This window comes from Numida meleagris, chromosome 19 (genome assembly GCF_002078875.1).
Source record: "Numida meleagris isolate 19003 breed g44 Domestic line chromosome 19, NumMel1.0, whole genome shotgun sequence".
Classification (NCBI taxonomy): Eukaryota; Metazoa; Chordata; class Aves; order Galliformes; family Numididae; genus Numida; species Numida meleagris.
In genome coordinates this window covers 6,618,399-6,631,428 of record NC_034427.1, presented here as the reverse complement: position 1 = coordinate 6,631,428, position 13,030 = coordinate 6,618,399, and the positions used below count along the sequence as shown (strand labels likewise).

At 32.5% G+C, this 13,030-nt stretch overlaps 1 protein-coding gene across 9 annotated transcripts in view; it reads left to right on the top strand.

Annotated features, from left to right (window-relative positions):
* The window catches only part of SYCP2 (synaptonemal complex protein 2), a 30,092-nt gene extending 18,603 nt beyond the window's left edge, over positions 1 to 11,489 (top strand). For all 9 annotated transcript variants that reach the window (XM_021416610.1, XM_021416606.1, XM_021416605.1 and 6 more), the window contains exons 28-46: positions 607 to 671; positions 778 to 835; positions 1,524 to 1,579; positions 2,112 to 2,160; positions 2,286 to 2,460; positions 2,870 to 2,934; positions 3,880 to 4,059; positions 4,802 to 4,982; positions 5,427 to 5,677; positions 5,799 to 5,978; positions 6,709 to 6,790; positions 7,359 to 7,520; positions 7,826 to 7,953; positions 8,560 to 8,654; positions 8,746 to 8,845; positions 9,577 to 9,635; positions 9,927 to 10,005; positions 10,467 to 10,523; positions 10,876 to 11,489. In XM_021416610.1, the coding sequence (XP_021272285.1) occupies positions 607 to 671; positions 778 to 835; positions 1,524 to 1,579; positions 2,112 to 2,160; positions 2,286 to 2,460; positions 2,870 to 2,934; positions 3,880 to 4,059; positions 4,802 to 4,982; positions 5,427 to 5,677; positions 5,799 to 5,978; positions 6,709 to 6,790; positions 7,359 to 7,520; positions 7,826 to 7,953; positions 8,560 to 8,654; positions 8,746 to 8,845; positions 9,577 to 9,635; positions 9,927 to 10,005; positions 10,467 to 10,523; positions 10,876 to 10,947 (2,094 nt within the window). In that variant the 3' untranslated portion in view covers positions 10,948 to 11,489. The remainder of the gene's footprint in view (positions 1 to 606; positions 672 to 777; positions 836 to 1,523; positions 1,580 to 2,111; positions 2,161 to 2,285; positions 2,461 to 2,869; positions 2,935 to 3,879; positions 4,060 to 4,801; positions 4,983 to 5,426; positions 5,678 to 5,798; positions 5,979 to 6,708; positions 6,791 to 7,358; positions 7,521 to 7,825; positions 7,954 to 8,559; positions 8,655 to 8,745; positions 8,846 to 9,576; positions 9,636 to 9,926; positions 10,006 to 10,466; positions 10,524 to 10,875) is intronic.

Below are 13,030 nucleotides of genomic sequence, written 5' to 3'. Positions count from 1 at the left end.
TTTGATTCTTTTCTTACTTGGATATGTGTGCAGATATGATGATAGCTAGTAGAGTGATCCAAAAGTTCACAAATAGTGATGAATGTTAATTATGCATCGACTGTTTATAGTTGACAAACTTTATATACAGGTTTATGTTATCTGGAATAATATTTTTATGAGAACAGTTAGAGAAACCCAAATTAATTTCTGTTTAAATATTCTTTAACTGAATCTGTTTACTTATGATTGATATGGACTCTTTTGAATGTAACAATACTAAATGTTTAGAATTAAAATATTATACCAGTCAAGCTATGCTGAATGAGAGTGCAGAATACTCAGATGAGATATAGCCAGGGTACAGAAACTAGTCCTAATATGGTGGGAAAACAATTAACACAAGGCTTTGTTAGCATTCTTATAGAATAGGTTCTTAAAGATTTAGCTTTCACTAGCTTTTTTCTGATTTTGCCTTATTGTATTATTGCAAATCAAGTGCAAATCTGAGAAACTTCTATTTTTTTTTCCATAAATTCATGCTGAAAAACTTTTTTTTTGAGGTAACAGTATGTATGGATGCATAGTCCAAATTTGATAGATGAGTAACTTCCAATTTTTGTCTAGGAAAATACTCAGAATAGAAATTTGAAAACCACTACTTTTCTTGATACGGCTGCTGATCATGTGGTGTAAGTAGTTATAACATTTTCAAACAAAATTCCCAGTTACCATTATTCAACTTTGAAAACAATCATTTGTTCACTCACAAAACTGATTTCTGTATCTGTTTGACAGGGATGATGTCTACAACTTTAACGTCAGTGTGTTCCATGAGCCTACAATAAGAGTTGGAGTAAGAATATAACTGAAACTTTTGTGTAATGAATGTAAAGTAGCTTCATCAAATTAAAGTTATGTCTACTGAAAGTATCATTAACGGTTAAAAACTCAAATTAGTGTAACAGAAAGGAGTGGAGGAAAATACCTGGTTTTTATATTCAAATACCTCCATCACTTTCAAATGTATAATGATATATGCTATCTTATGGTTCTGGCCACTTAAAGCTATTGCAGGGTTTTCCTGAACTAAAAATGAAACAGTTTGTTTGGAGTATTGTGTATCTGTTATCCTAAAAACATTATTGCCTTCTTTTGAACTCCCCAGCTGGGAAAGCCATCTTTGCCCAGCTGCTGAAGTAAAAAGAAAATCTAGCTAAGAAAAAGTAAAAGCAAATGAAAGACAATGCTTTGCCTCTTGTTGCTAAGCAGAGCCTGCTGAATAGGTGAAGGTAGTGGAAAAAAGTGGTTGGAAACTAGTGAATTGTTTGGAGACATGAAAGTTTTAATCAGTTCCAATTGGTTCCAATTATCTGCTTTTAAATAATTTCTGAGATGGAAATTAAGTTGCAAGTTGATTGCTGAGTATAAAAACTGAGCTAAGAAGCCCTTAAGTGTGTTATCTGATGGCCTGTTTCATTTTGTTTAAACAGAATAATGAAAAAAAATTTTAATTTGCTTCTCATTTATTTACATTTTTCTAGATCCAAGACTGCTGTGTTATGGAAGCAAACATTCATACAGATCCAAACAAAAAAGAGTAGGGATGTTGTATTGTATCTTTGTCCTTTGATTGTAAGCATGTATGGTACTATCTACATTCTCTACCATTCCATTATGACAATCCAGGGAATGTATATATCTTGACTGTCATTTTTTCATGCAATAAATATTTGCTGTCATCTCCTAGGCTGTCTTATGATTTTCCTTGGAAAACTTCTACATGAACTGCTAAAAACAAAGGTTGTATTTCATGAAGGAAACACTCTCTTCAAAATTCTCTTCATGGAATACTGAAGGGATTTTAACCTCCTGAAGTGGAGTAGCTTTTTGTTAATGTCTAGCTTGAAAAGGGACGTATTGCTAGGTGTGTTGTTACTGATCTTTAGCAAATACACTCATTCTTTAGGGCTTAAGGTGAACAGGTCTTTCTAAAATGAATTTCAAATCAAAACTTAATCCAGCTATTTGAATCCTTAATCCATATGTCATATGAATAGCAGAAAGATTTGGTATTTTAAAATGTTGCTGTGTTGCTTAAGGGTGTTTTTTATTTTCTTTTTTAAATCAAGGAATCCAGGTGAAAGTAAAAGAAGCTCTGAAATGAAAGCTGGAAAAAAAGTAAGGTTCAGATTTGTTATGGATCAGCTTACCTTGTCTTCCTGTATTTAAATACTGGTTATGAAAGTGAAAGATACATTAAAAGTAAATGAACAACATAGAATAACTTTTTTTTTTTTTTACAGACTAGAAACAATCAAAACAAAAAGCATCTTTTCAGTGACACAGATACAGAATACAGAGGTGATGACAGCAAGACAGACATCAGCTGGCTACAAAAATCCAAATCAGTATCTAAGCCACAGATAATTGATTACAGTAGAAATAAAAACTTAGGGAAATCAAAAAGAAAAGGCAAAAGTAAGAATCCTTCATCATATTTCTTAAATATGCTGCAGTAAAATTTTTCCAATAGAGTACAGCATGTGGTGGCTTTTATTTTCACAGATAGTAGGTTTTAGGTCTCCTATTTCGAAGCATAAGTACTCTTTGAATTTGGTCTCCTAACCATTTAGGAAGGTTAGTTTCCAGAAAGTCTGTATTTTAATAAGTAAAATTATTGGAGAACAGGACTCGAGGAGGTTGTTTTCAAGAAAAAAAAAAAAAAACTTTATCTTTTTAATTTCAGCACTGAAGGTAGTTTACTGAACCATATTTGTAGTGATAATATTGCATAAAAGTGATTCCATGATTTTACAGCTAAAACTCTGTAAATGTTGAGTATTTGATTATGATGCTGATTTTCTAACTTTATGCATTGTAACATCAGATAAGCTCTCTGAACCTCCTTGCCAGATGGATACACCCAAAGGCAAAACAGCAAAAAAGAAAAAGGTAAATGTAAATTTGCAACCTGGCTTGCAATACATATTCACTCCAGAAACTGCTTTTTACATTGTTTTTTATAAATACGTGCACTTTCTCCACACATACTGCAAGGTCACTTGCTAAATAAAATGAGCTGCTTTCAGTCAGATGCTATGGTTTTCTTAGGTAGTATTTAGGAAGTATTTCAGGCATAATACAATCTGTGAGTTAGAATTATTATTGTACATCAATACTTTGGTAAGTTTTTTTTTACTTAACTATTGATTATATCTATTTACTGTGTAATAATAATCTACTCCACTGAATATGTCGTCAGCTTTTTGCTGAGGGTTTTCATGTGGCTAATATGCTTAATTGCATTTTATCAGCTCTGAGATTATAGCTTCTTCATATGAATATAGGCAATGTACTGAAACTGAAAAGAAAGATGCTTCATATTAATAAAGAATCATAATTGGAAGATACTGTAAGCCTATTAAAACTTTGGATATAATAAATTGAGTGATTATGAGCTTGTTAGTATAAGTTCCTTGTAGATATTTGTAAACCACAGCTTTAGAACAAACAAACTAAACTAATGTTACCCTGCCCCCTTCCAACCACTTCTTGGTCTCTCAGACTGTACTATAATTATTTAAATCTCCTTAGTGGTAGCAGCTTAAAGCTGTTTATGTGCATTCAGTTTAAATTGTGAACATGAAAATAATGCTATCTGTAGGTACCAGTGGTGATGTCTAGTTCATGTAAATCAAAACAGAAGAAATGTTTGAGTATTTAATTAATGAACATTGAATTGGTGTACTAACTGTCCTTTTTTAGTAGCAAGTTTCCCCAGAACTTCTTGTTAAAGTTGTTTTGAAATAATAGATTTCAAGTAGTTAAACTAACTTACCTGCTGTTTACTCTTCCATATTTATTATATCAATTGAAGATGTTCTTATTCTTCCAAAGCTAACTGAATGTAAAAAACAAAGTGCGGTGATTGATGAAATGATGGAACAAACCACCAGACCAAAACGACCTCAAAGAGCAGTGCTACCAAAAAATTACAAAGATCCTTCCAGTTCAGAGTCAGACAGTGAAAGGGAAAATTCAGCATGTACCTATAAGAAGGAGAAATCAAAAGTACAGGTATACAGTTGAACTGTAAAAAAAAAAATCTACTTGTGCCCTGCTTTTCAAACTAGACTCTGGTCTATTCTTTATTTTATGCTCCCGAATCTTAAGTTTCCAATATGAACAAGTTGTGTCATTTTTAAATTATGAGTATAGTTAGCTCCTAAGAAAAAAAATTCAAGATAGTCACAATGGCATTTCAGTTTCTATGTATGAAATGTATGCAGCTGCAAACTGCTAATGTATCCTTTATTTTGAAAACTCAGATTTTTTTTGGAAATGTATATACTTTAAATGAGAGATTTTAGTTAGCCTGAGAGTTGCCTTTGAGATGATGTGATTTTGCTAATGGTATGCCAGTTCTGTATGCAATAGAAAATGCTGAATTGGAAGAGGGTACGTCAATACATTTGTTGAATATCTAAATAGAGTTTAATTAAGTGGTGATGAGCGCTAAATAAAACCATTTCATTCATTTAACATAGCATTTCAATATACATGGAAATGCCTGTTAACTTCATTGGTTGAATTCTGAAGCATCAGTATTTGTCTGTAATTGTTAAGAACTTTGTACAACTAGAAATTTGGCTACTGAATTATGCTAATTCAGTGCTTATTGAATTAGAACATGTGATGCCCTTCCTAATTATATTCCTTTTTGGATCTTTTATTTGTTCAACTGTGCATAAAAATAGTTCACTCTTTACCTATATGTACGTTTACAAGTAATATTTATATCAACTCCTTATTTTAATAGAAATGTGTGAATGAGAAAAACAAAGATGGTAATCAGCAGAAGGATCTCCAGAATTTGGTGGAGCCGAAGGCAGTAGCAAACTGTGTAAATAAAGCATTAATTAAATCAAAGAACGCTACGGAACAAAAGGAAACTGAAATGTCTTCACCTGAGAGTCCTGCATCTCTAGAGACAATGAGATGTATGCGTTTTGATTTTAATTTATAGAAATACCATAGCAAATGTTGGCAGTTAAAATGAAGATTAACACAGTACTACAATTCTACATTTATTTCATGAGTTCAAGATGAGATCTCCTGAAGCAATGTGTATACTAGTTAGTGTAAGAAAATGTGTTAATGTCATTGACTCTTTTATAGATTTTTACAGTTGTTTGACATCAGCATTTTATAGTTCTGCAATACATAAGTGAAAGCAGGCTGTTAGAATTAATCTGCTAAACTGCTAAAACAACATAGAGGATGCAAAAAGTACAGTATGGCAAGAATTATACTAATAAGTAGAGTAAAATCTCACCCACCTGAGACTGGTAAACACCTTGATTAAGGACAGTTAGCAGTATGGGGCTTTAGCATGGTTTTTTTTTTCATTCATTCATGCTGAAAGTTAAGCAATTGTCCTCTAGGTGCTGAGAGAATATCAGAGGGATGTGTTACTCAAGACCGTACTTCTAGTGAGGGGTCACCTGGTCTTCTGAAGTCAACACCAGAAAAAAAGGAAACATTAAACACTGAGAAAGGAATCTCTCCCAATAATCTCTGTCTACAAAAGAAGAATAATCAAATTATCTATCTAAACCAGTCTCCTGAAATGACTGTTAAAAAGTTAACATTTGGAAATAAAAGTTTCTCACCAGTTCTAACTGCTTCGTATTTGGTAAGAATATTAAAATTACTCTACAGATGTTTTAACTGCAGTTATTCCATTCAGCTGCTACATGCCTTAATGCTTTTGTCTATCTCATTTCAATAATTTTTTCTTATTTGTTAATGTGTAGCTCAACTTAACTTCAGTAACCCCATATAAAGCACACTGTGGAAAAAACACAGAGGGATCTGTATCTGAAACATGTGATGCTACTGAGAATTTAAGTTTTAGCCATGGCTTTTCAGACAAAATTTCTGTTGAAGGAAAACAACAAGTCATCACTAAACATGTCATAAAAAATAAAGGAGAGGTATGTTACTAAATCCAGTACTGCTTAGAAAAAAACTTCTGCTTTTCAATTATTTTATATACTTTACATTTCCCTAAGATCTCATCGAATGTATTTTCCTTACTTAATGTTAAACACTAGATATAATGTTTACTTGTGGCTTCCTTGGAAAATACTTGTCCCGCAACAATACTACTCAGTCATTTTTAAATATTTGAAATAACTTAAGGAGATGTTTATCATATGGATATAAAGAAAGAAATGTATCCCAACGAGGCCAATTATACTAGTATCTTTAAAATATATATATATTTTTTCGTCTTGGCTTTCAGTGAGAATGATGAAATATCTTTCAAAGATTTCATAATTGTGACATTTGAATGGAGTAATTCATGAGGTGGAAAAGTGTATTCTCAGTTTGTACAGTAATTTATTACTTAATGTAACAACTGTTGTAGTGCTGGCAAATTAAACGCAACTACTCTGTACCTTCAACCCATTTCTTGTATTCTTTTTGTTCCTGGTGAATGAAGCACTAGTGACTCCACTGGGAAATAATGTTTGTTTGCGTACTGTTGCAAGGAACCATTAGTTCTTATTGCTTATTTTTCTTTTCCCTATGATTATTTATTAATATGGTGAAGAATTAGTAGTAATTTATATTGAAAAGCAATGTAAATGTGGATTTCTGACTTAGACTTCTAAAAGTGCTTTACTATGGAAGCTAATAAATCAATTACCTTTCTTTTAGGAATTATCTCCATTATCCATGTCCAGTGGAAGTGAAGTACAGTCCTGGAGTCAAGAACCTTGTGGCCCTACACATGAGTCAGGTACGAACAATTTAAGGCAAAAGACTTTGACTTTTTGTGTGACTGTACTGGTTAAGAAAAGCATTTCTTCACCACAGAAGATTCAAAGAGCTGTGCCATGTTTCTCTTTTTATCTTTCAGTATCATTCAATTTTTCTTCTTATTTTCCCTGCTGCTTTAAGTACCCTACAAAAACTGAAATTTGGGCTCCAAAATGCTGTTACTGTGAAGAGTATTTCTCTTCAGAAAGTATTAGATCAAGAAGCATTCTCAGTGTTACTGAGGGGGGGGGAACAGTAGTAGTACTATCAGGAATATGGGGTTGATAGTGAATCTCTTTAGTAAAAGAGGAGTCTTGTGTGGGTCAAAAAGAGTTCTGTATTGCACTGAAATTCTGTTCAAGTACATGAAGTAGTCATTATCATCTGAACATGCCCCCTGTAAATGCAGTGCTCTTTTTTTTTAATGGTTCTCAAAGCCAAGACACGTGCTTCTAGAATTTTGAGCCCGAGGGCCCATAAACTTTTCATCATCCCACCTCATTGTTCCAAATAATTCTAAAATGAATTTTTTTTCCCGTTTATTAAAGGGCCGACTTCACATACATTTCTCAAACGAAAGTATCAGCGTGATACAGAAAGCCATTCTGATGAGGGAGAAACAAGCAAAGAGGAGGAAAAGAAGAGAAGCAGAAGAATAACGTTACAGCCTAGAAAATTATTTAAAAAAGATGAAGCTGTTACTTACAGAGGTTAATTATGAAGTAAAAGTTGATTATAGTTGTGGAAAAGTTTGAAAATAGCATAACTTAGTTTTAATCCAAGAAGTTAATATCCATAAAAGCATATTAAGTTTCAAAAAAGTATGCAAAATATTTAGAAGCAATCTCCCTTTTAATAGACAGGAAATTGATATGAGAATAGAACTGGTTTCAGCCATCCAATTGGTAAAATTAATCTGTTTTTAACAACAGCCCTGTTTTAACTATGTATAGGATACTTCACACTGAAGCATGATGTATGTATGAAGTATGATGATCTTTTTTCATCACTACAGTGTATGAAAACTTTTCTACTGTATCTGTAACTGATCCATCTGCTTTGGATGTGGAAATCTGGGAACCTGGTTGCTCAACTATTGATATATGTCAGAAGCTCCAAAAAGAATTTACTAAGAAAATTGAGGCAAGACATTTTATCTACAGTATTAGTTGAATATGTGGTTAAATGTCCATATGAATAGTAATTTTGGCTTAAAGTACAGAATTTGCTTAAAAAAGGCATTAAAAAATCTAAGCATGTATAGCTTTTAGAAATGACAGAATTAAAGCTGCTTTTCAAGCTTTTTTCAATTACATGATGCACTTAACATTCAAATGATTTTCTTTACCAGGTCTGCTTTAAATTTTATCCTGTGCATTATTTCATATAATCCTATGTATCTAAAGTAATGAGCATACTGCATTTTGATTTTTTTTTTCCTAATTATCAGCCACATGAATGGGACTTGTTTGCTAAAAGGAAAACACAAGCCAAAGTGATGCATTTGTTCACCTAAGACAGCTGCAAGAATGCAACCTTTACTCCAAGTGCACTTTCTTTGACGTCAGGAATTCTGTTTTTCAAGAAGTGTATTTCTGATTTTTTTCTAAGAGCTTTTCCTAAAAGGATAGCAAGATTGAAAAGGAAAAAAAAAAGGGGGGGGAGAAAAAAACTGTTATTGTACTTGGCACTATTGCTTTTTTCTTCAAGTGAAAATAATCTGAAAGTAATGTTAGGACATCTTTACAGAGCCGTTCACAGAAAATGGAGCATTTTGCAAAGCAATCATTAAGAGCTGCCAACCAGCATTTGACAACGATGAATCAACAGCTTCTTGAGTGCAGGTCTGTAAAGAAATGATTATCTTAAAACAATTAAAATGCAATTAATACCTTCTAAATATAACCTTTTCTCTCTCTTTTTTTTTTTTAATAGGATCAAGCAGTTGGACAGATTTCATTTCATTATTCTTCAGGAAATTGAGAATTTTGAGAAAGATTCTCAGTCCCTGAAAAACATGGAAAAAGAATTATTGGTTTGTTTTTTAATTACTTAGTCATGAAGACAAACAAGTTCCTGTGAAATCTATGGATTACTCATAGGATCTTTAACTTTAGATCATTAATTCTGAGTTTTAAAAAGCCTTTTTTCTTCCTCACAGATGAGTCAAGTTTCAAATAATGAATTTGAAACGTCAGGATTAGATTATGCTATGCTGTTAGAATTTCTTTGTCACTATTAGGTTTTCTTCCTAGAACTAACTGCTATACTACTTCTAATGGGCTGTTTATGCCCATTATTTTCAGTTGGCCTGCATTTCAGGCAGTGTGTTCTGAGTCGAGTCAGTTGCCTGCTACATGCTGTAACGTAAAATCGATGTATAAATATTCATGTTAAAACAAAATTTCTTTCCTCTGTGGGATTTTTTTCTTTTTTAATCACCCTTAGGTTATATGGCAAGTCTGTTTAAAATGTTGTGGACATTCTTTTTCATTTATTTGAAATTTAGGCAGAACAAATTTACTGCTGAAAAATTTTCTGGTGAAATTGGTTCCATGAAAACAGAATTCCTGAAGTGTCACATCCTGCCAACAAAACTTGTGTGTTTGTTTGTTTTAAAGCCTCTAAGGTGACTGTTTACCTACTTCCCATTCTGTGCTGAGCCTATAATTGTAGGTTATAGTATTCAGATTAGATAATAGTCAGTTCCAGTTTAGAAAATACTAGTTACGGTTGGCTATCATCTGTTAATATTTTTCTTTTCAGACATTTTGGAAAAAACATAAGCATACTTTAAGTACGTTCGTGAAAAATGAGCAACAGAGGTTAGTAGGCTTCATTGGTGATGTTTTGAAATGTATTTTCTGATGTAAATTCAAGCTGAAAAGTAGGCTGCCTTCTATTCTTTATGCAATTGCTCTCCTCCATAAAATAAGGATAGTAGACGAGATGAGAAAAAGAGATTAAGACATAACTATTCTCCAGTAGGAATAACGATGGTAAGGTTTATTCATGCATTTAAGTACCATTAGACTACAAATAATGAGATGTACTCATGATATTTGTGAAATGTTCATAGATAGCAAAACTATTTGAATTGCCTTTTACTTCTTTAGGCTGCAGGTCCTTAAAACATCATTTGAAAAGAACATCTACCATAGTGTTGACTATGAAGAAAATATTTTTACTTCAGAGGTAGTACAAGCTTTCAGTTCTTTTTCTGGTTTTAATCATTTTTATTTCTTCCATTAAGCTAACAGATACCATTATTAATTTTTTTTCCAAAGAAATTCCTTATTCCTAGAATTGCATTAGTGCCACATAGGTATTTTTATAGCTTTTCCAGTGTCATAAAATACTTGTAATGTAACAATATTCTGTGCTTAAGGGCTAGATTTCACCCATTAGGAGGTGTGTACAATTATCTGTAAAATCACTGCAAAGTGAATACTATATTCTGTGACCTTGTTCTCCATGGTTAATCATCCAGGAAAGAACAACTTAGATGCAAACAATCTCTCTCCTTTAGAGAGCAGATGCATGTACATCCTTTTATTTTACAGTTATAAGCCTTTTAGAGATGTAATTGTCATCTTGGAAGTGTGTTACCAATTGCAAGCAGAGACAATGCATTCAGTATAAGTATCTTTTTATAGATGCATCTGATGAAAGAAGACATGAAAGGACTCCAAGAGAAATTTCTTAAAGAAATGGTAAATGAAGTTATCTTGTCTTCCTTTTTATTTACTAATGATAATGCAAGTATAGTTGTTTGAACATTAGAATTTACAGCTTGTAGTAATTTAGTACCCTATCAGAAAAAATAGAAAGACTTAGAATCTAGGTATCGCCGGTATTATATATTTTAAGCCTTTTATGTGAGTGATTAAAGTAGCCGGTATGGGTGTGCTGTTTGATTTCTGAGTCTTAGTATGTTGAATGTTAACATGGAAAAGTATCATGTTTCAGATACTTTATAAGCACGATACTATACACAAGAATTAAAAGGTGAAAAAGAAAAGGTTCTATTTAAAGTGTCTGATAACTGTAATGTTTTCTGCACAGCAACAAGAGGAACTGATTAATGTTCGCAGAGGATTGCAGACATTATTTCTATCAGAAGACGGAAAATTCTGAAGTAGTACTTTCATAGACTTTCCTGAAATTCAAGCTGAATATAAACACTCATTTTTAATACAAAATTTGACTTTTTTTTTTCTTTTTACTTAAGGAAACTACTGTAATGAAAGCATATTTTCCAGAATAAAAATTGAAGTCTTTTGAATAAGACTTCTCCACAAGACTTCTCCTATAATTAGAAAAATTTGGCATTATTTTACTGAATCTACCAAAATACAATATATAATTTTTTATTTATTTTTAGCTAACGCTATTTTTGAGGAAGTCTTTATTAACATTTTTCATAGGTTATTTAACTGAACTTTTAGAGAAATCACATTTCACTTCAAATCTACGTCTTGGATCGTTGTGTACAGAATATTATTTTTCGTCTTTTGTCTGATCCAGAATACAGTAAGAAATTATTTAAGGATCCAGCCTCATGTGCCAGTCTCAGTCCTATTCGTCTGTGGCATTAAAATTCAGTAAGAGTTTCCAACTGAAAATGACTGTAAAATTTTATGGTTGAACTATATTGCAAATATTTATATTAAATAATTCAAGAAAAACGTAGTGTGTGTCTTGTTTTTACAAAACGATGTCATTACCATTTTGCTTTGAAGTGGCAATTCACTTTTGCATTTCAGTCACAGAAAACATTGCTGAGCAAATGCTTTGTGCTGGACAACAGACTATAGGAGGGTCTGCTGTCTGTGGCTCAGCAATGTCTCCTGTATACAAATATTGCCTATGCCTGTACATAAATTACCTGGATGTCAGAAGATTTCCTATTAGAACTGTGAGTCATAATTTACACTTTTATTACCATTTAGTGTCTGAGTCTTGTTTAATTTTGTAGAAAATTATGAGAAATACTAGCTTAGAAGTTTCACATTATGAATGTTCAGAACAAACCTCAAACTGCCCTGCGTTTTATAGTTCCTCAGCAACTTTTTAAATCCTTTTTACTTGCAATCCTGCATATTATATACTGTTAATTTTTTCACTCTCATAACAATGCCTTTAGTACTTTTAATTTTTGTTTAAAGATAGGCATTGAAAAAATACAGTTGATCAAGGAGAAGTAATGGGTGTAGACAGTAACTCACAGGATTAGGTTGTCTACTCTATCATACGCAGAGCTGCCTATTTACTGTGGAACTGACTCCAGATTAATGCTCCCAGCATCTCAGGAATCAGAACTCATACAGCATGGCAACACAAAACTAAAAAAAAAAAAAAAAGAAAAAAGAAAAAAAATTCTTTGGCTTGCTTGTGCAGTGTTTGTGTCCTACACATGCTTCATTTATCTTTGATTTCTCCTTCATTATTTCTGAGAGTAACCATTGCCTAAAGTTCATTTTCAGAGAGAAAAATGACATGATTCAAAATTCAATGTTAAGGTAAAAGTTAAAGTGGAAAACTCTTTGACAGTTCCTCAAAGAAAATGGGAAATCTTACTGATTTCTAAATTACCTGTGGTAATTTATTCAATACTGTCTTCAGTTTTAAGGATTAAGGAAAGTCCATTGTCATACATAGTAGCTTGCACTCAGCACTGAGCAATTTTGAAAGTTAGCCTTACTCACCTTTAGCAAGGGATTTGACTCAATACCTTCAGAGCAGCTTAAATTAATCTATGCCCCTACATGAAAGTTTACTTTTATCTTTATTAAACATACCCTCTTTGTAGAGCAATTTCTTAGATCAGAAATGGCTGTGAGAGGTTTCCATCCCACATGCACTGAGAGTAGAATGGAGAGTTAGTGGTGTTCTTACACCACCGAGGGGAAGTAGCTTATTGTGAATGTGTAGTTTCAAATCAGAAATATTTCTTAGAAACTAAACTTTAAACGTATGAGTCTGTGTTCTGCCAGGGAAGAACTGAAATAGCCAGAAAATATTTTAGTCTATTCATTCCATCTATGTAAGCACAGCGTGTGCTTTTCTTCTAAAGAGGCTCAAAAATTTTGTTATTTTAAGCCTGTGATCATTGTCATCCCCACTAGATGGACCTCATGAGATGCAGAATTTTTTACTGATCTGATCTGTGTTTTAAATACTTTCTCTTAACTGTACAAGGTTCTAAAAAGCACACTTT